The 21,152-nt window shown below is 42.7% G+C and overlaps 2 protein-coding genes across 11 annotated transcripts in view; one reads left to right on the forward strand and one right to left on the reverse strand.

Moving 5' to 3' along the window:
• Positions 1-2,141, reverse strand: part of PPP2R3C (protein phosphatase 2 regulatory subunit B''gamma) — a 28,739-nt gene extending 26,598 nt beyond the window's left edge. For 2 of the 5 annotated variants that reach the window (XM_032762841.2, XM_032762840.1), the window contains exon 1: positions 1,955-2,141. In XM_032762841.2, coding sequence (XP_032618732.1) covers positions 1,955-2,036 — 82 coding nt within the window. In that variant the 5' untranslated portion in view covers positions 2,037-2,141. Of the gene's footprint in view, positions 1-24; positions 759-1,358 lie in introns of those variants that run through there. The other 3 variants (XM_032762842.2, XM_075065517.1, XM_032762843.2) reach the window with 2 other exon arrangements.
• Positions 2,142-2,223: 82 nt separating this feature from the next.
• The window catches only part of PRORP (protein only RNase P catalytic subunit), a 109,757-nt gene continuing 90,828 nt past the window's right edge, over positions 2,224-21,152 (forward strand). Inside the window, exons 1-4 of one of the 6 annotated variants that reach the window (XM_075065509.1) lie at positions 2,224-2,554; positions 3,894-5,296; positions 7,253-7,300; positions 12,720-12,852. In XM_075065509.1, coding sequence (XP_074921610.1) covers positions 4,299-5,296; positions 7,253-7,300; positions 12,720-12,852 — 1,179 coding nt within the window. In that variant the 5' untranslated portion in view covers positions 2,224-2,554; positions 3,894-4,298. Of the gene's footprint in view, positions 3,379-3,893; positions 5,297-7,252; positions 7,301-8,961; positions 9,080-12,719; positions 12,853-21,152 lie in introns of those variants that run through there. The other 5 variants (XM_032762818.2, XM_075065510.1, XM_032762815.2 and 2 more) reach the window with 5 other exon arrangements.

Here is a 21,152-nt window from a genome sequence, read left to right on the forward strand (position 1 = left end):
ATGCCTGGAAAACAGCAGACGTACATCATGTTTGTCTGCTCCCCAAAGGCTTGCAGAAGACCCTGTCTGCTAGCACCATGTGCTCGGAAAGCTTTGAGTAGAGGGCAGGGCTGTGGCTGGAAAAGGCAGGGAGCAGTAAGTTCTCTGGTGCTATTTTTTTAAATGTAATTCTGCTACAATCACTAAGTCACCTCAGAGTGTTAATGTGCATTCATAAAGGGAGGTCTCTGTGGCAACATGACTCCCTCAAGAGTAGCACTACTATTGGATGAGGCAAAGTAGGTGCAGGTTCCCACAATGTCCCTGCAGATGTACAAGTTCCTTAGGATTTCAGGACTACGATCCCAGCATACTACCACAAACCCTTGGAAGAAAGATTCTGTTTGTTTCATCATAATGTGAAAGTCAAGGTTCCTGTAGTTTCTCCCCCTCTCAGGAAGAGTGCACATTCTACATTTGCATTGAGCATAACTTTCTGCACATACCTAACTAAAGACTAACGAAAGCTTAGCGGTTGCTAAAACATACCTATATTAATTTAATCTATAATTTTTGCATTTACTATTTGTAGAAATTATAGATTAACTATCTTGAAAAATTTGGCTTCAACCCCCACTTGTCTTTTGGGCTAGGACTATTTCTCCCTCTCTCTTCAGACCATTCACTGAAGAGAAATTATTGCTGTACATTACACTTGTATTTCTTTTGGGTAGAACTAAGGGGGCTCCACTCCATCCCCACGCAGTATTGTAAGCAAAGTTCAAAGTGTTAGAAACTATCTCCAGACATGTCTAAGTAATTGCTAATAAAGTGGAAAAATCTTTGAAGAAAACTGTTAGAATACCAACATCCTCAGTAATGTGAATGAGAAATAAAAAGCACTACATTTTATTCAGTTACAACTAAATAAAAGTACAAATTACTACACTTTATTTGCATTTATTCTTCATACAAAAGGTATGCAAATCAGGCACTAAGATACCACAGCAAGGGGCTGGGTATATGTGCCTGAATACATTAGATAGGTACATCTCCTATCTATCAAAGATGCCAACCAACCTGAGATCCTTGGTATAAACAAAGGTTTGTCACTATTGCTCTAAAACCAATTAAGTGGCTGTACAAGCCTGCAAGTTGTTGTTCCCAGGATTCATACAATAGTTGAAGCTACTTTCTACTGGGGGGAGTGTTTTTTTGAAAGTCGTTTCTTTAGCTTGCATCATGCAATGATGTGGTATTGATTTCACTGTGCACACTTTAACAATATATTGTTGTGGGGAGGAAAAGAAAACATTACCAGCATACAGTGCAGACCCAAAAGCATTTAGACTTGGAATCAGGCAAGCTCTGTCACTCACATGTAATGTAAAACATCGTACAGGTTGCATCATTTTCAGCAGGAATGTTTTATGTGGCAAAGACCAGGGGTCTTGTTTTAAATGCAAAGAGCTGAAATGTGATTTGTGTGAGACCTCAGCTCTAGTTCCCGGTGTGGGCCTCGCAGTCCTGGAGGCAACTGCGGTTCCACATGAACACAGAGAGCTCCAGCAAGGCTACACTAGCCCTTCAGATGTGGCAGGTAGCACGTGTTAGCTAATGTCACACCCTAGACGAGGCCTGTGTGACCTCATCCCGATTGCAGGGGTCGGGCTCCAGGGCCCGTTCAGGCTTGACCACTACCCCCGCTGAGGCAGCCTACCGGGGCGGGACAGGCACCCACTGCGGTGGTGGTTTGTGACAGGGACGCCCGTCTGCTCGCTCACTGCACTGAGGGCCCGAACAGAGCCAGCTTGCGACCGGCTGGTTTCAGGGCAGGGCTGGGCTGTCAGCACAGCCCCTTAGTTCCGCGCTGGATCGAGCCTGGGCAGAGCCAGAGACGCTCCCGCCCGCTCTGGGGGACCCCACAGCCTCTGCGCCCCGCTTCCCGCTCACTCCACGTTCCCCGCGCACTCACGGCTGGTGCAGGAGGCCAGTCGGCCCCGCAACGCCTGCTTCCACTCCATGCCCCGCAACGCCCCGCCCCAACGGGCGCACATCCGGGTTACTGTTCCGCCATCATGTAACCACCATGCTAGATGCGGGTAAGAAGCTGCTAAGGGCCCTGGCAATTACTTCCGGTGCCTGCGACCTGTCCCATACATCTCGTATGTCTCCAACCGACTAAAGCTACTGGCGCTGACACTCTGCCCGTAACCAATATGGCGGCCAGGAGCACTATGGCCACTTTACTGTGCTCTGCTCTCATTGGATCCCTCTGATCACATGGGTAACACGAGCCGGCAGTCTGGACTGTGGCGAGCCTCACACAGAGCCCTAATTGGCGGACGGACCGTTCAGTGCGTGACACGGAGCAAGTACAGAGGAAAAGCTCTTCCTTACGTAGAGCGACTGCACAGGTGCGGCTCCGCCAATACTTGACCCGCCCCCTTCGCCTGTGAGTGGCATCCACCAGAGCCCTCAGCGCTGCGATACTGACACCTGAGACAGGTCCGCATGGGGAAGGCAACAAAGGCATGACCCGCAATTGGACCACAGGGACTACATCCCCCAGGCCGTGCTGCGCGCCCTGTATAGGCGGCCGGGTTGCATTGCATGCTGGGAGCTGTAGTTTTCAGCGTGCGGGCAGTAGTCAGCGGGACAGGGGCACGTGAGGTGTGCGTTGTGCTTCAGTGCGCTGCACCGAACCCCCGCCTCGTCCGCGCGACTCCGGCCGGCCGCTGCCAGGCGCTGGTGGTTCCAACGGGCTCTCCGGGATACCACTGAGTCCAAAGGAGGCCCCTGCCTGTGCTCCGGCTCTGAATGAGCCGGCCCAGCTTCTGCGGCGGAGTCTTAGCCCCGCAGCTCATCGCAGCGTCTGTGAGAGGCCCAGGGGGCACGTCCGGACTGGCAGCGATTGTTCCCCAGGTCTGCGGAGAGGACGTGGACGTTACACTATTGCCATAGGGCTAGGCCCAAGCATTCAGACATCAGTAGTCAGGCCCAGATACCGTGAGATTGAAAACGTGAAGGGCTACTGGAGTTAGTTACACCTGTGATTGTCTTCTGGTGCCCAGGCGTCACGTTTTCCAGCTAGTCTGTATAATCGTGCTGGCTAGAAACTTTTAAATAAAAGTGAAAGCTGAATCTCTTGCCTAATTATACCCCTTCAGCAGCGGGGGCTTTAAGAAATACACTAAATATTGTGAAACTTGTGACTTTTTAATCACAAGAGCTGGCAACAAAGGTCCTCTCACAAGGATCCTTTCTGCTGCCTCCAAATACATAAGAACATAACTTAAGAACGGCTGCATTGGGTCAAACCAATGGTCTGTCTAGCCCAGTATCCTGTCTTCCAACAGTGTCCAATGCCATGTGCCCCAGAGGGAGTGAACAGAACAGGTAATCATCAAGTGATCCATCCCCTGTTGCCCATTCCCAGCTTCTGGTAAACACATCCCTTCTTTTATGGTTACACTGGCTGGATCCCAGCTATCACTATCCTTTGTGTACTTTTTAGGAAATTGTAGTTTACTGGGAGGTGCCCATCTTAAAAACTTGATTGCAAAATAGTGGCGTCTCCCTTCTGAGCTATGGTTATCACTGGGAAAGCAGGTTTTGTTTAAATGGTGAGAAAAATTAATAGTCCTATATGTTTGCAGCATGTGACTGCCTGACTTCCTACATGTTTATCACAAGCTGTAAGTGATAAGGGAGCTTTGGTAGAAGTCCCATGTTAAAATATTGGCAGTTTATCACTGGCTTTTAGGTGAGCAAATTTTGGGTGCCAGACCTAAGATAGGTTAGGTAGGTCACTTTTTTTGGTTGTAAAAATGTAAACTGAATTATAATGTTGAAGTTACTACTCTGGAGATGTAAGTACTAATTGTGTATTATTTGTGGTCTGTTTTCTGTAGGTAATTCCCTGACCTGATTTGGATGAAAGCAGCAGAGCAACTCTTAGTTCTTAGGAAGTTCACAAAACTTCTCCCCATTTTTATAGCATATATTTATGATAAATCTTAAACAGCCTCAGAGGTTGGGCAGGCACAATAAAGTACAGAACTGTCAAGCCTCTTTCCTGGGAAGAGAGATGCCCCCTCACCGTTTGTACTAGTAGTTTGAAATATTTCTTCTTTTGGTGATGAAGGATTTTGCTATTTTTGTTTTAACAAGAGTCTTAAAAGCTCTCTTGTGACCTTTATTCAAAAACTTTCACAGCTTGACACTCCTTAAGACTTTTACTATAAACTTCCTCACAAACTTCACTTCCCACTAGATCTCTCGTGTGGAGTGTTCCCAGTATATTCATTCTCCTCATCATGGCTTTTTTGCATCCCACTATCTTCTCGGGTTTGCAGACTTTGGGGAAATACCCCATATTTTGGCCTGTTCCAAGGCGCCAACAGCTGTTTGCTGTCCTCCATCTCCTGAACAGGAACCATGTTAAATGTTTCCCTTTTACTACCACTTCTCAATCTGCAATACCAGTGGATCCCAAAGCAACTCATATGCTGTCTACTAAGACCAGATCTAAAGGTAGAGATGGAGAGGAAAAGGAAGGCAGGGCCAGAGGAGACACCTCTTCTCCTCATCCTTTTTCCCTGTTCTCTGCTGGAGCTGCCAAGAGGAGATCAAAGAACCAAGAGGAACTGCTCATGATATCTAAAAAGAATGGTATCCGGCCCCCAGAAAAACCTTTGAGTGTGGCGGAATGGGAAGAGCTGAAGGGAGAATTTAAGGGAATTAGCAAGTTTGAAGATGTAATGCTAGAGCAAATGATCAAATGCAACAGCTCCATAGATGTGGCCAAGTCTTTGCTGTCTATGGTGGCAATAAGAAAAGGTGACATCAGTTATAATTTATTGGTCAAGTACCTGGCTCTGTGTGTCCGGCAGGAGCAGATTGCAGAAGTTTATGATGTCTATGATATAATGAAAGTCAGATTTAAGACTTTAGAAACTGGGGCTTACAGCCTTCTAATCAAGGGTCTGAGTGGTTCCAATCGGTGGAGAGAGACCTTATTGCTACTGCAAGAGATAAAAAAAGTCATGACCCCGTCAAAAGGGAACTATGGAGATTGTATCAAAGGGGCCCTCAATAACCAAGAAATAAACTTGGCGTGTGAACTGTATCACGAAATGCTGGCTAAGGATTTGATACCAAACTTGGATACGCTGCAGGTCTTTTTTGATACTGGCAAATGCGTGAAGGACGATCAGTTAAAAAGTGAACTCTTAGGAATCCTCTTGTATCTGAGAGAAAATCAACTATATCCTGGAGAAGTTCTTATGCAGAGCATAAAGTTATGGTTTGAAAGGTAAATATTGTTTCAAAAGCAGTTACTGGGGTTAATGGGAATCCATTAATGGATCTGTGATCCATTAAGACTGTAGTCCAAAGGCCAGTGTAAATCCCTGAAACCTTTTATCATTTTATGTTTTGCCTTTTTTAAAAAAGCACTGCCATAATCTCTTTATTTCTATTGTAAGTAGCAAGTTTTGCCAGGTCTGAATTTCCTATCACAATTTTTACCTTTTCATTTTGCATTTTTCGTATAGGTGTAGCATATTCTGATGAGTCCCACATCTCAGAATTTTTGTCTTCACCAGTTCTCATCCTTGGTTTGTTATGTTTGATAGCAAATGCTGAATGTTGATGACTGTCGGAATTTCCTCTGATATACTAGGGAAGAGACATGGTAAATTGTACAAAATTGAGACCGTTTCCCTCTGTGGTACAAGAAAATAGCAAATTCTATGGAAAAAAAATTCTGGCTCACTTCTTCTAATATGTGTTGACTCAGAGGGTAACCAGAGTAATTTCAGTAGAAGCCACTGAAGTCAGCAGATATTACAGTACACACAAGAATGAGATCTGTTGAATAAGAAAGTGCTGTTTTTACATAATCACATCTTAGAGTAGAACTGTAATTAAAAAAAAATCGTATTAGTGGGAATAAAAGAGGACAACGTCGTCATATTTTGGTCAGGGGGAAAGCCTGCTCATGTAGAGCTGAGTTGGTGGGAGGAAGGGTAATAGGGTTTCCTGTTTTTCCTTATCTTCCAAGACAGTTAAGAACCTCATATATCATTGTGGCCAATGCAATGTAGTGATGTGTGTGTTGGCACTGTGGTGATGCAGTGTCAAAAGGTCACGATGCAAGCATTGCAGTGTCAAGTTGCAGTGTCTTTTGGGTGGGATCCATAAAGAGACTTAGGCCTTGTAATATTCAGTGTCATCGTGCCTAATGTCTAGGCACAGGAATAAAATGGTAATCCACAAAGCTGAGTTATTTGCCTAGGCTCCCTGTACAATGAATGGGGAGAGACAGTCACATAAGAAGTGCAATCCACAGAAGCCAGCAGTGGATGGAGGGTCTAATCTACACTGGCAATGTTAAAGCGCTCTAAAAAATCCACCTCCATGAGAGGTGTAGCTCCCAGCGCTGCACTTAGCGCTGTGTTTTTTCACATCCCTGTGTGAGAAAGTTGCAGCACTATAAAGTGCCAGTGTAGATAAACCCTTGGTTAGCTAATTGGAGATGCTAATAACAGGGGTGTGTGCTAAACCCCACTCCTCTCTCAGAGATAGGTTCTTAAATCTGGGCTGCAGGGAGGTGTCTATATCTGCTTAGTGATGCACAGATGAGAACCACCTGCCTGGAGTTAGTGGGTTTAGGTGCCTAAGCCATTTTTTGTTAGAATGAGTTAGGCACCTGCCTCGCTACATGCAAACTGGCCAGAGGAAGTGGCGCTGGTTCCCATGCCCACTTTATAATTTTTCTTCCAGTGATTAGCACACTTGCCTGGGATATGGACGACCCAGTTCAATTCCCGTCTCTCTGGCAGAGGGGAAGAAAGGATTTGAACAACAGATCTGCTTCTCAGGAGAGTGCTGTAACCCCTGAGCTATCAGGTGTTCTGATGCTGGGCTCACTCACACTCTCCTGTTGAAGCTGTTCCACTGTAGATAAATCATGAACAAGTGATTGGAGCAGAGGGACTGGATCAAAATCTTCCACCTCCTGGGGTTTGGGGGAGGGGTATGGCTTAGCCACTGGACTTTAGAGTTGTTCTTTCTCTGTCTGGCCCAAAGCTTGGATAAATACTTAAGTAGTCATATGCGGGGCGTTGCACATAAGCAAGTATAACAGATGAAACTTCATATAATTTCTAGATGCAGACCAGAAAAAAATCTTTTGGCTGTACTGTTGTTCAAAAATGATGACACAGAAGTCTAACATTATTTATATTATATATATTTTTGTTTTTAGCATTCCAGGAGAGAAATGGGAAGGACACTTAACTGCCATTAAAAATAGGTAAATACATTATTTTATGTAAAAACTTGATGTGTTTGATTTTTTTTGCGATGAACTTTACTTTGGTAAAACAAATAAAAGTACTATTTCTATTATGTTATTTCAAATTTCTTATTCAAATAAATTCTTTGATCATAATTTCTAACACCCACTTTTTGATGGGTGTACAGGACTTCTCAAACTCCTGAGGTGGTGCCGTGGATCTGTAATCCCGCCCTAACAGGGCCCTTAGGAAGACTCTGAGCCTGACAGTGTATGTGTCTGGTGACGGGTTTATTTATTTTGAGATAACTTTCAGGCAGGGTTCAAAGACAGGTCTAGGGGTTGCTCTCAGCTAGGAGCTAATTAGGCCCTGCATCTTAAAAAGGGTCTGGGATACACCTGTAGCAAGAGGAGAAAGCTATTTTGTTTTGGGAAGGAAATGAGCTGCTCTGTTTGTAGGGCTGTTTGTTTGGTTATTGACTGTAAGCCTGTATGGGAGATGGTTAGGAGCCAGAGACCCTTGCCAAGATTATTACTTTGGTTAAAGTAAACTGTCCCTGTGTAATTGCTCAGAACCTGGCCCTACCACAGAGGTTTGCGCCAAAAAAATGTTAATTTGCGATATGGACAAAATCAAGGAATTACAAAGTATTTTCCTTCAGGGATGATTTAGATACACATTTCTACAAAATATAATATACAAATATTTGTAACTTTGTGAATTCGTCTTACGTATTGTCAATCTAATTTGAAGGCCAGATTTGTGTCTCATGTGTATTGCCAATTGGAAATGTGTCAAAGATAAGAATGTTTTTGAGTTACATGCTCCTTAGGGTTTGTAATAAAAATAAAGTGTACAGGTGCTGACTCTTTAAAATTTCTTTTAGCTTTTCTTAAATGTGAGTGTGTATTGCATCTGCTGCTACTGAAGTTGGGGAGGGGGAGAGGAAACATTGACTGCTGTGGGAGCAGGAGTGGGCTGCTGTAAAATCTGATTTGCAGCATACAGGCTGCTTGTTTTCTTCCTTCTCCAGCTTCCTGGAGCTTGTAGGTTCTTCTAGTCCTGATAATCAGGAGCTTCAGACTTAGACTCTTCTGACTATTAATTTTATTTTGAGAGTTAGAAAGGCTGTTTGACTTCCCAGGGTCAGTTATGGAAAGCTCTAATTCTCTTCCACTTAGGGATTCCACATGACAATTGGTATGCTGGATCCCAACATCAGCTTGTTAAGTCTGGCATTATCCCCACCGCTCCAGAAAATAATTGAACAGTGCACCTAGGTGTCAGGGAATGGTGGTCTTTCCTAAATCACGAAGAGGTGTGATCAGCCTTTTTTCCTGAGGGGAATGTATGGTATTTTTATTCTTCAGGAACCTGCATCCAACTGTGTGCTAAAAACAATGTTACCCTGAATAGTCACTGAAACTTACCTCATAGGTGGTTTGGTTGGTTATGGTGCTCTTGGAACACCCACTCTGAAATGAGCCACAACTTCTCTGTCTTTATAATACACTTGTCAGTATTGCCGGCTGCTTTTCTGACTGTTTAAGAAAGTCCCGTCCCGCCCACCCCGCCACCTTTACTGTGGCTCTTGGGTGATTGCTGAGAATTTTGTAGCATGTATGCATAATAAGAGCTATCAGATTACAAAATTTGAAATGTAATTTTAGGTAGCTTTTTGAAGAGGAATTCAATACAAGAACCCAATTGTGCAAGATACTGAGTGCCTTTAATTCCCATTGACATTAAATGAAAGTTGAGGACACTCAGCAGGATTTGGCTCATGGGAAACAATGGTATGAATTTGTGAAACAAAGCATAACATGTGACTTGACTTTACGATTAGATCTTTCTAACTAATATAAAGTGATACTGGCAAAAGATTCAAAGTTTAAATATGCCAGCTGTAACATAAAGTCTGTAAATGTTAAGCTTAATAATTTTGGTGAAGTCTCAATTTTTGGGGTCTTTCTTGCGAGCTCTTAAATTGTGGAGTTTGAACAACGTTATTCTAATTTCTGCCTGTTGTACTTAGAATTATTTATCCGGAGTTTAGGATTACTTAAATAGCCAGATTTCTGATTAATACAAATGTGTGGCTTAGGCCTGTGATCGCAACCAGTGGGTTGAGCATGTGGAATGTACTAAACGTTGCACATTATTATTGTGTTAAGTCAGCAAATACACTGTCCACAGGATAATTTATGCAATCTTGGAATATTTTTTGCTTATGGTTTGTGTTTTGATATAGACCAGTAGTCTGGTTGTTGTGCCAATTAGGTATTTATAGTTGTGTTGGATAAGAAATAAACTTCAGCTGACTCTTCGCTTTTCTCTGTGCAAAAATCAGAGGAGAATGACTCACTGTTTAACATTTTAAAGCTCAAAATCTATGGCAGTGTTCTAGGATTATGCATTTCAGAACTTCACAAATTGATTGATGGAAAAAAGAATGTTCCCTCCTTCAGTTCAAAGCATGCACAGCTGCATGAATGTAAGTCTCCAAACAGAGCATTGTGAAACATCAACATTCTACTTTGCATCTATGAAAAGACCTAAGTGAGAGGATGCAAGGAAAAATCCTTTTGTCTGGTAGCCTGGAACAACCAAACAACTCTTCAGGATAAATGACATTTTATTTATGTAAAACGTACTGGACAACCTGCTAACTTGCACTTAAAAATTCTGGAGACAGTGGTTGGCATGTGCAATGTGAGGATGAGGATGAAAACACGTCTGCTACCTCATATTTTTTGTAAAAGCCCTCAAAGTTTTCAGGGAGAGCTCAGACATGATTAGCTTAGTTCCTCATCTGCCTACCTGGCCAAGCAACACTACCAGGAGAATAAAGCAAAATAGCTGATCCTTTGTTTCTTTATCTACTGCCACTTTTTACAAAAAAAAGCTAAGGTTGGAATTGGTTGTAATTTTCATCTACAATCAGACATATAAGTTAGGTGGTTCACCCAGGATTTTTAAGAGTGGTAGATCATTAGCTTGTCTTTGAGGCAGGGATATGCAACAAAACTTAATTAAAAAACATCAACAAAAACCTCATTCTGACCTCAAATCACATTTTAGCTGGGCAAATGAACTTGAGATCCAGGATGTCCTTGTAGATGGGCTTGGAGGATTTTAAAATATTTTTTCCCAAGCATAGTATGTATAGAAAGGATGTGGAGAAACTGGAAAGGATACAGAGATGAACGACGAAGATGATTAAAGGGATGGAATGCAAGCCATATGAGCAAAGGCTGAAGGAACTGAGTATGTTTAGTTTGAAAAAGAGGAGACTGGGGCAGGGAAGATATTTGAAAGGCTGCCATAAAAAAGATAGAGAAAAGTTGTTCTCTTGCCACGGTGGGCAGGACAAGAGGCAATGGGTTCAAACGACAGCATAGCAGATTTAGATTAAATCTCTTGAAGAACTTCCTAACTGCGAGAACAGTAGGATAATGGAACAGACTGCGTAAGGAGATTGTGGAAGCTCCTTCACTGGAGGTTTTCAAAATGAGGCTGGGTAGTCATCTGTCTTGGATAATTTAGACACAAAAAATCTTGCATCTTGGCAGGGGTAATAACCTTTGCGATCCCTTCTAACCCTATGATTCTGTGCCTGGAACATGCTTTACATGATATATCTCTGATGGATTTGGAGCTGCTCAGTAATAATTTATGATTAGTGTATCTTGACCTGGTTATTGGGATGTTTACTGTCTGAATATATGGATTTAGTTTAATAGGGGGTAGCTGGCAAAATAGGATCTTCACACCTCAGGCAGTGCCTTCCACATCTACACGGCTACCTTGAGCAGTGCAGTGTCTCACTACCTCCTCTCTGCTGCCTCCCTCCTGCCAGAGCCTTTCCTCACCTCAGTGAAAGGTTCCTGCTGTGGGGAGTTGCCAGAATCTTTTCCTGCTGCTTCACCCCTTGCCAGAGCCTCCCCCCTTCACAGTCTGGGGCAGCAGGTTTGTATAATTTTTGGTGGTGCCCAGAATGGATCCAAGTCCTGCCTCCCAGCCCCACACCTGCCTTGTAAGTCAATACATATTTTTTAAAATAATGTAAAAATGGACTGGAAACAGTAAGCGTTTAACAGTTTCCCTATATTGCACAATGTGTGTGGGGGGTGAGGGCTCTGGGGTGGGGCTGGGTATAAGGGGTTTCGGGTGTGGAAGGGGGCTCAGGGCTAGGGCAGAGGATTGGGGTGTGGAGGGATGAGGGCTCTGGCTGGGGTGTGTGGGAGGGGCTCAGGGCTAGGGCAGAGTGTTGAGGTGCAGGGGCGTGAGGGCTCTGGCTGGGGGTGTGAGCTCTGGGGTGTGGGTGGGGATGAAGACTCCGGGATGCAGGGAGGCCTCCCCGGGGCTGGGGCCAGAGAGAAGGATTCCACAGTCCCCCCCAGCCCTCTCCTCACTGGCAGCAGAGAGCTCTGGCGGAGGGGCCCCTCTCTTCTCCCCTGTGGCACACTCACCCAGCACGTGCTCTAGGGGCTGGGCCCCCTCAGGTCCAGGAAGCCCCCTCGCCTCCCCTGTGGTGGGTGCTGGGCGGGGAGGGCTGCCATCACGTACGTGCCTCCTCGCACAGGCAGCGGGTGTGCTGCCACCTCAGCCTGCTGCCTCTGCTGTTCCCTTTTGTAGCCAGCAGCGGCTGGCGAGGGAGCACAGCACAGAGTGGCAGGGCAGCCACCGGGGGAGGCTCACAGGGATGGCAGGAGGGGCTGTGGGACGCTCCGGGGGAGGCACATGGGGGCGGCAGGTGGGACTAGGGGAGTCATGCGGGGCAGCAGGTGGGGTTGGGAGAGAGACCTGGACCCAAATATTGATGGAGCTGGTCCCCTGGGTCCTGAATTTGCTGGAGCACAGGTACCGCGGGCCCATATAACTCGCTGCCCCTGTGCATAGTTAAAAGTTCCAGCACTGTAGAAAGACTATGTCAGAGGGGAGTCAACATGGAAAGGCTCTGGTAGCTCTGTCAATGCTTTAGTCAATTTGAGGCTATTTCTGTAGTCCCCTCTGTAGTATCTGATCATCTGAGTTTTTAATGTATTTTATCTTTGCAGCACACCTATGAGGCAGAGAAGTACTATTTTACAGGTGGGGTAACTGAGATAGAGAGAGATTAAATGTATTTTCCAAGGTCATGCCGGAAGTTTGTGGTAGTGCTTGTAATTGAACACAAAAGTTGACCCCTAAATGTCCCCAAGGATCTCATCCAGAACCCATTGGAGTCAGTTGGAGCATTTCCATTGATTTCCATAGGTTTTGGATCTGGCCCAAACTGGACACAAGTCATTTTCTGATGACTTATTTATTTTTTGTTTGCACAGAAAGAGGCATGCATAGTCATTTAGTAAATGGAAGTAAATTTTAACATATGGCTCTTTTACTATTTTTATTCACACATACGCATACTTTCTGGTTTTATTACTGTTACAGCGGAAAATGTCCAGTTTGTAACCAAAATCTGGAAGCTATTCATCTGAGCCAAGAAGAGTACAATGCACTCAAGGAAAAAATAATAAAAGATGTAATCCAGGGAGCTGATATATTCAGGAAGACGACTCCTCAGGTAGGTTTCAAGGGCCTTCCCTTGACTGGAGAGTCATAAGTGACTAACGCTTAATGGGTCTAAGACCCCCTAATAATTTTTTCAACACTTGATTTTATATTAAGCATTTTTTAAAAAGTTGTGTCATGCTAGCACTATAAATTTTCACTGATTTATAGTAAAATGTATTCAAGAATTCATGTTGACATTCTACTTATATCAATTTATTCTTAACCTCACTTATCATGGTTTTGTCCTTCAGTTCCTTCAGTATCTCTTTAATTTTTGTCTTAATCAGTAAGAAACTCACAAATATTTTAATAATCTGCCTACATTTTCTCCACTATTTAATAAAATTAATCCAAGTACTGAACTCTCCATTCCTCTCTTCACTCTCATAATTTTTCACATCTTTCTAATTGGTCATTCAAGGAGAAGGATACCTGGACTAGGATTACATTTTAAGTAGTAAATGTTAATAAATGTAAATTTCTTCCCTATCCAAAAAGTAATGGAAAATATTCCATGATTCGTAATTGAAATTTTCACTGGAGAAAAGTTTAAAAAAAAAAACTGGAAGTCTCTGCTGTCTCATTAAATATTGTTTCATTTCTTAAGCTTATATTTATTAAATCTTGAATGCTGGGTTTTTCAATAGTGCAATAGTTAGAGTCAAAACTAGGAAAAATCTTTGAAAATAAACATCAGTATTACCTGTCAAAATTCACAAAAAATTAACACTAACCCAGCAGTCCTAAATGTACATGGGCTATGGTAATATGATATCTACAGTAGGAACATCTAGGTTTGAACAGGGATCACTGCATACACGAGATAGAAATGGTGCAATACGTATGAAATCATGGTCAAATGTTCTTCTTATGTTTTCCTTTTTTGCTTTGCTTTGGCACTCCTTACTCCTCATCATGTGTTGACTTTAACAAAGGAGCAGCCTGGGTACTAAATGGAGTTGAAAGATAAAAGACCACTAGATGGAGCCAGTGCCACATCTGAGAAATTTTGTTTGTTTTTAATAGTAACAAGATCAAACCATTATGAGAATGCTGGGCTTTGCTGCTGGTGGTGCCAGAGTTCAGCTCCAACCTCTGTAGCAGATAGCTCTTGTCATGGTACAATTCCCCACTCTGAACCTTAGCGTCCAAGAGATGGGGTACCAGCATGAACTCCTCTAAGCTTAATTACCAGCTTAGAACCTGTAGCGCTGCCACCAACCAGGAATTACAGTGCCTGGTACACTCTGGTCCCCCTCCCCCCCAAAACCTTGCTCGGGGAACCCCAAGACCCAGACCCTCTGGATCTTAACACAAGGAAAGTAAACCCTTTCCCCCACTGTCGCCTCTCCCAGACTTCCCCTCCTTGGGTTACCCTGGAAGATCACTGTGATTCAAACTCCTTGAATCTAAAAACAGAGAGGAAAATTCACCTTCCCCCCCTCCTTCTCTTTCCCCCTCCCAGACTCTCCCTGAGAGAGAAAGTAATCCTGGCACAGAAAGAAATTAGCCTCTCTCTCCCCCTTCCCTCCTCCACCAATTCCCTGGTGAATCCAGACCCAGTCCCCTGGGGTCTCACACAGAATAAAAAAAAACAATCAGGTTCTTAAACAAGAAACTTTTAATTAAAGAGAGAAAAACAGTAAAAATTATCTTTGTAAATTTAAAATGGAATAGGTACAGGGTTTTTTAGCTATAGACACTGGGAATACCCTCCCAGCCTAAGTATTCAAGTACAAATTAAAATCCTTTCAGCAAAATACAAATTTGAACTCCTTCCAGCCAAATACACAAAACTCCTTCCAGCCAAATGCACATTTGCAAATAAAGAAAACAAACATAAGCCTAACTCGCTTTATCTATCTAGTACTCACTATTTTGAATCTATAAGAACCTGTATCAGGGAGATTGGAGAGAAACCTGGTTGCATGTCTGGTCCCTCTGAGCCCCCAGAGTGAACAACAACCAAATTCTAACAGCACACACAGAAACTTCCCTCCCTCAAGATTTGAAAGTATCAAGTCTCCTGATTGGTCCTCTGGTCAGGTGACAGCCAGGCTTACTGAACTTGTTAACCCCTTTCAGTCAAAGAGATATAAAGTACTCCTGTGCTATTAACTTTTTTTATCTGTTTATGACAGCTCTGATGACCTTTAGGGAGTATAGCAGCTCTAGCTCTCTAGCACTCCTTCAGGTGAAGAAGCCCTACCAAACCCAGGAGAGTGGGGCATTATGGGGCCCATCACTGGAGGGCTATCCTTGTCTCTACTTTCTACTTCATTCCAGGTGTCTCTCCTGGCACCACCCCAAAACCTTGCTTCCCCTCCCTGTACACACACATCATCAGAAAAGTCAGGGGAGGGATCCTTATTCCCCACAATATACTTGTCAGATTGGCACTTCCCCTGCTGGTGTTCAACAGATGGTTTATTGGATAGAGAAGCCATATAAAGAGCTGGGCTGATTCTTCATCTCCTTTATTGGTCTCAGGGATGAGTCCCCCACCCCTGTCTTTCTGCCCCCAAGAGGATGGAGGGAGTGGAATTTGTCCTTAAACCCTGTATGCTGGCAGGAGCTGCTGCAAGAGGAGCTGAGCTATTAACTACACACCTGTCACAGTTCAGCTCTCAGTTCTCCCCCTCTTCTTCCTGAACTCACGTAGCCTCTTGTTGTATGGGTCAGGATGAAGCTGGAAGTACAGTTAACAGCTCAGCTAGGAAGCTTGTGCTCTGTGCCAGCAACGTATAGATTATTAACTTTCTGTCATTCCACTCCATAGTGCCAAAAAGAAGGTCTGATAACCTCTCATATTTAGATTTTAGACCTCTGATGATACTATGCACTAGATATCAACAAGAATAGTCTAGCTATATAAGTTTAATGATTATCTTACTCACTGTTTCTTCCCTAGTTATGTATAGAAAAAGCATTAGACGTTTGTAACTTTTAAAACACCTAATTTTACGGTACCCTAAGTCTCTGAACCCTGTTGTTCAAATATCTTCATATTTTTCCCACAAAATTTATCCTGGCTCCAGATTTATCCTCCCAGTTTTCAAGCTGATCTGACTTCTTTTGTGAATTTTACAGGGACTGCAGAATCAGCTTTAAAAAAATATGTAGCAGCATCATTAATATTGTCAATTGGCTACTGCTGCTCCATAGTATTAAAATTTAAACAAGAATTGTCAAGAATTTGTTGCATGGTAACACGAGTAATACTACCTATTTTTTAGAGTTCCGCAGAGAAATTCTGGTAAAGTAATGGTTTATATGCTCTAATTCCTTAACTAGTTAAGCTAATTTATGATGTTTGTTTGGTATGTTTACGTTGGAGCTGGGAGATGCAATTTCAGCTTGAGTAAATGTACTCAGCTAGCCCTGATCCAGCTAGTATGATAAAACCAGAAGTATAGCTGCAGCAGAGTGATGGGCTGGCCCTCTTGAGTATGATCCCATCTAAGATCATAGGTATGTACTCATGGAGCTAGCCCATCCCGCCGCTCATGCTGCATTAGCTACGCTTGTATTTTTAGCACAATAGCCCAATCAGAACTAACACAGGTATGTCTGTTGGAGCAGGAAATTATACCTTGCAGTTCTAGTGTACAGCTCATATCCTTGTCCCCTTAACCAGGTTACATCAATAGTACGTTACACCCTGAGTGTTCCCACGGGAGTCAGTGGAACTACTGATGGGACCCAGTGCTGTTCCTCGGGAGGAAGGATATCCCTATGCTGGCCTGGGAAATGGGGAATAAAAAATTGTTTGGGGTTAGACTAGATGACCCTTTTCTAACCCTCTGATTCTATTATCACAGTTCAGCCTCTAGTTTGGTTTAGTTGGAAATCTTCTTCCACTTGTTCTCCATGAATGCACGGCAGTTAGGGCCATATTCCCTATTGCCTATTTCCATTACCCACTGGCTGGCAGAACCATTTGGAGTATGTAGAAGAGGGAAAGCAAGTCATACATTGAACTACCCCCTCGCAGTGGGGGACCTAATTGAATAGTGTGCTAGGCCTCAGATTTGCTTGAACTAGCCCCAATACCAGTACTATAATCTGCATTGGCAACCATTGTTGTGTTAGTATTATCTTCATCTGTTGTCTGCTAGTTGAAAATCTGTTCCATTGAATTTTCTATAGTGGTGAAGGCCTGCCAGTTGTTCTTACAATTGGCTAATAGAGGGAATACCACAGAGAATTGCAGGTTGATCATCTTTTCATTACTGTAGTCTGAGTAGGCCCTGATCAAAATCCAAACATATCCTGACACTTAAAATCTTGATGTGTCTAAATCCTAATCCTCAATATTCCTCAAACACAATATTCATGTGATACATGTCTGTGTGTGCACTTGTACAACTTTTTGTGGCCATTCTTGGGTGGGTTGGTCCACTACTAGCTCTCATTTGGAAGTTTAGGCTGCATAGCTGTCCTATCTGCTTCCTCCTTTGTGGAGAGGAGGGGAAGTCAGGCCATGCAGAATTTCCAGAATTTTCCTCTGTTTGGGGGAGGTTTGGGCCATCTGGTCTCTATATGTGGTTCTTTGCCTGGTTCTTTCTGAAACGGCTGCCCTCTAAGGAACCAGAGGCTCTTTGTGTGTCCCTAGTTGCGAGTGATGGATGAGAGGATTGATAGGCAAGAGAGGAAATGGAAAGACTGTTGGGTTTATTTTTAGTCTGTTTGTTTTGCACTAGAGTCCCCTGCAGTTGTTGGCATGGCTTATCCCTGCTTAAAGTTGGGCACGTCTTACCTCATATTGACTTAAAACTAGAGTTCACTGTGAATGCATTTGTCATCTTCCCTGCAGTTATAATGATCTTCTGTATCTTCCCCCAGCCCCCCAAAGTAACATGGCACCTTAGGACTCCTTACAAAGCATCTATACCATATTGAACTGAGTCTTTAGAGACAGTGCATACATCATTGTGGAGAAAGAATTAGAGACTATATTCTCAGTTTAAAAAAATAGTCTACTGGCTTTAAGTGTTGAGTACAAGTGTTGATATAGTGAAAATAACCCTTGCTTGTAAAATACACTCTGGTTTGCTGTTTGTACCCTTTGCTCATCCACTACTGCTCTTCTCTGACCTTCTCCCAATCTTGGTATTATTGGTGCAAATACTCCCTCCTTTTTTAATTGTCAAGACATGTTGAACTGCCATCCTGTATCACACCCCCTTAGTGACTTACTGTCTTATTTTGAATCTCAGACAAGTCCAGAGAATAGAGCACAGGCCTGGGAGGCAGAAAAACTCGGTTTTGTTTCTGGTTCTGCTGTTAACTTTTTGTGATCTTGGAGAATTCCACTTATCTTTCTGTGCCTCAGTTTTTCCCATCTGTTTGATGGGCATAATGACACCTACTCATTTTTTATAAAGCACTCCGAGATCTATGGTGGAAAAGAGCTATATCAGGGCCAGGTATTGTTACTGCTGTTTTTGGTCTTATCTGTATATTTTGATGTATTCCTTTTCTATTATTTCTCTGTAATCCTATTTATTTAAGCTATGAAACAAACTGAAATAAAGTTTATATGAAAGATGTTTGACATCAGTGGTGCTGGCGTGTGTGCTGTACAGTTCAGTTCACCTTGTAGTTCATATTAGAAATGTTAACACTCTCAGTAACCGGGCATGCTTATCTGTCATTTGAGTTGTTATACAGTTAACACATGAAACCCTATTATTCATATTAGTTGCCATAAGTAGGAAATTATTGACTGAATTTGAAGCTATAGTGATAGCTCAGTATGGCCCTGTGGGGTTTTTTTAGCCAAATGAGTGTTATGCTCTGCAATAGCTTAGTGTGCTCTTTTTTTTCTTTCTTTTTATGATCAAAATCAGAGTTCATACTGTCTTCTTTCCAATTATTGGTCAATAGCCAGAGCTTGAAAAACTTTTCAGGAAACTTGTTTGTGATAGTTCTGACAAAGCACTTCTTGCTCTAGCAGGTTGTGAGAGGTTGGACCCTTAAAAATCACATCCTCCTGATTATCATCCAGTTACCAAACAATTCAGAACTTTATATGTTAATGAAAATATTTTCTTAATTCCACCCTTAAACCTATTGGCACCTAGTTCAGACCCTGAACCTTTTGTGTAATGTGTTTCCAGTGGGTAACTCCACTTAATAAGTTGGACTACATATTACATAGTAACTTTAGTTTTCACATGATGGAAAGATACTGGAACAATCAAACTTAAACAATCAATTTGTAAGCACCTAGAGGATAATACAATTATAAGAAATAGCCAGTGTGGATTTGTCAAAAAAAAATTATGCCAAACCAACCTAATTCCCTTCTTTGACAGGGTTACTGGCCTAGTGAATAGGAGGAAGCAGAAGACATGATATATCTTGATTTTTAGTAAGGTTTTTGATAGTTTCACACCAGATTCCCATAAGCAAACTATGGAAATGTGGTCGTGATGTATTTACTATGACATGGGTGCACAACTGGTTGAAAGACTATACTCAAAGAATATTTATCAATGGTTCACTGTCAAACTGGGAGGGCATATCCAATGGTATCCCACATAGTCAGTCCTGAATCCAGTTCTATTCAATATTTTCATTAATGATTTGGATAATGGAGTGGAGAGTATGCTTATAAAATTTGCAGATGATACCAAGTACTTTGGAGAGCAGGATTTAAGCACCTTGACACATTGGAGAATTGGTCTGAATTCACCAAGATGAAATTCAGTAAAGATAAGTCCAAAGTACTGCAATTAGGAAGGAAAAATCAAATACACAACTACAAAATGAGGAATAACTGGCAAAGTGTTTGTACTGCTGAAAAGGACCTTGGGGTTATGGTGGATCATAAATTGAACATGAGCCACTATGTGATGCTGTTGTAACAAAGGTTATCTGGAGCGTATTAACTTGAGTGTCTGTAAGACATGCGAGGTAATTGTCCAGTTCTACTCAGCACCAGTGAAGCCTTGGCCTACTGTGTCCAGTTCTGGGCCCACAGTTTAGGAAAGATGTGGACAAATTCAGGAGAGTCCAGAGGAGAACAACAAAAATGATAAAAGGTTTAGAAAACCTGACCTATGAAGAAAAGCTAAAAAAATATTGGGTATATTTAGTCTTGAGGAAAAAAAGATTGTGGAGAGGCCTGATAACAGTCCTCAAATATGCTAAGTGCTGTTATGTAGAGGATGGTGCATGTCTACTGACGGTAGGATGAGAAGTAATCGGGCTTAATCTGCAGCAAGAGAGAGACTCAGGTTAGATACTAGGAAAAGCTTTCTAACTATGAGGCTAGTTAAGCTCTAGAATAGGCTTCTAAGGGGATTTGGAATCCCTGTCCTTGGTGGTTTTCAAGACCAGGTTGGACCAACATCTGTGAGGGTTGGTCTAGTTTACTTGGTCCTGCCTCAGTGCGGGAAGCTGGACTTGATAACCTCTTAAGGTCCCTTCCATTCCTACATTTCTGTGATTCCGTTACTTCAAAGGGCAGCACTGTGTAGAGAACATCATATCGTTTGTCAAGGGTCAGAGATGAGATTAATTATGGCAAAGTCTAGATTGAAGTGTAAATGTTTCACTTCTCTAAATAGGTGCAAATGGAAAAAAGTGCTTTGGCATCCAGGAGTAGCTCAGTTGTAATAAAATACTTAGATTATACACCAATGTTACAGATGGTTGTCATACAGTGGCACTTCACTAGCTCTTCTGGCTGCCTCCCCCAACCCACCAACATCATCTCGGTCTTATTCAAAATGAATCATGGGAACTCACCAAGTTTGTGTCGGCATTAGGTAATTTGTTCCACTGCACATCTGGATCAGACTTGATAGAAACAAAGAGCCGGGTTTCATCAGCATATGGAGCACATTGCAGTCCATCTCTCCCTAATAACCAATCCTCCAGTGACACTTCTTAGGAAGAAGCTTTTCCCATACACATTAACAACATTTTCTGATCCATAGTGTAAACGGCTGCTAATAGATGTAAAAGAATCAACCTGAACACTTTTTCGTTGTCAGTTTCTAGGATGGAATAATCAAGTAGTGCCTCCACCACAATTATTGTCTCATGACCAAGCCTATATGTGATAGAGCTCATGCAAATTTGAGGAATCCCAAAACTCTCATAGTTTTCTGGTTGCAACCCGCTCTATGACCTTTCCCAAAAAAGGGAGATTGGAGAGTGGTCAGTTATTAAAATTGTTAATGTCAAGAGTTAGTTTACCCTGTTAATCTCAATCAACATGAAACCCAATACCTTCACATTGACCTTCACCACCTGAATGGTTTAATTAGTGATCATGGTGTAAGGATAATGAATTCT

Source organism: Chelonoidis abingdonii, chromosome 4 (assembly GCF_003597395.2).
Source record: "Chelonoidis abingdonii isolate Lonesome George chromosome 4, CheloAbing_2.0, whole genome shotgun sequence".
NCBI lineage: Eukaryota > Metazoa > Chordata > Testudines > Testudinidae > Chelonoidis > Chelonoidis abingdonii.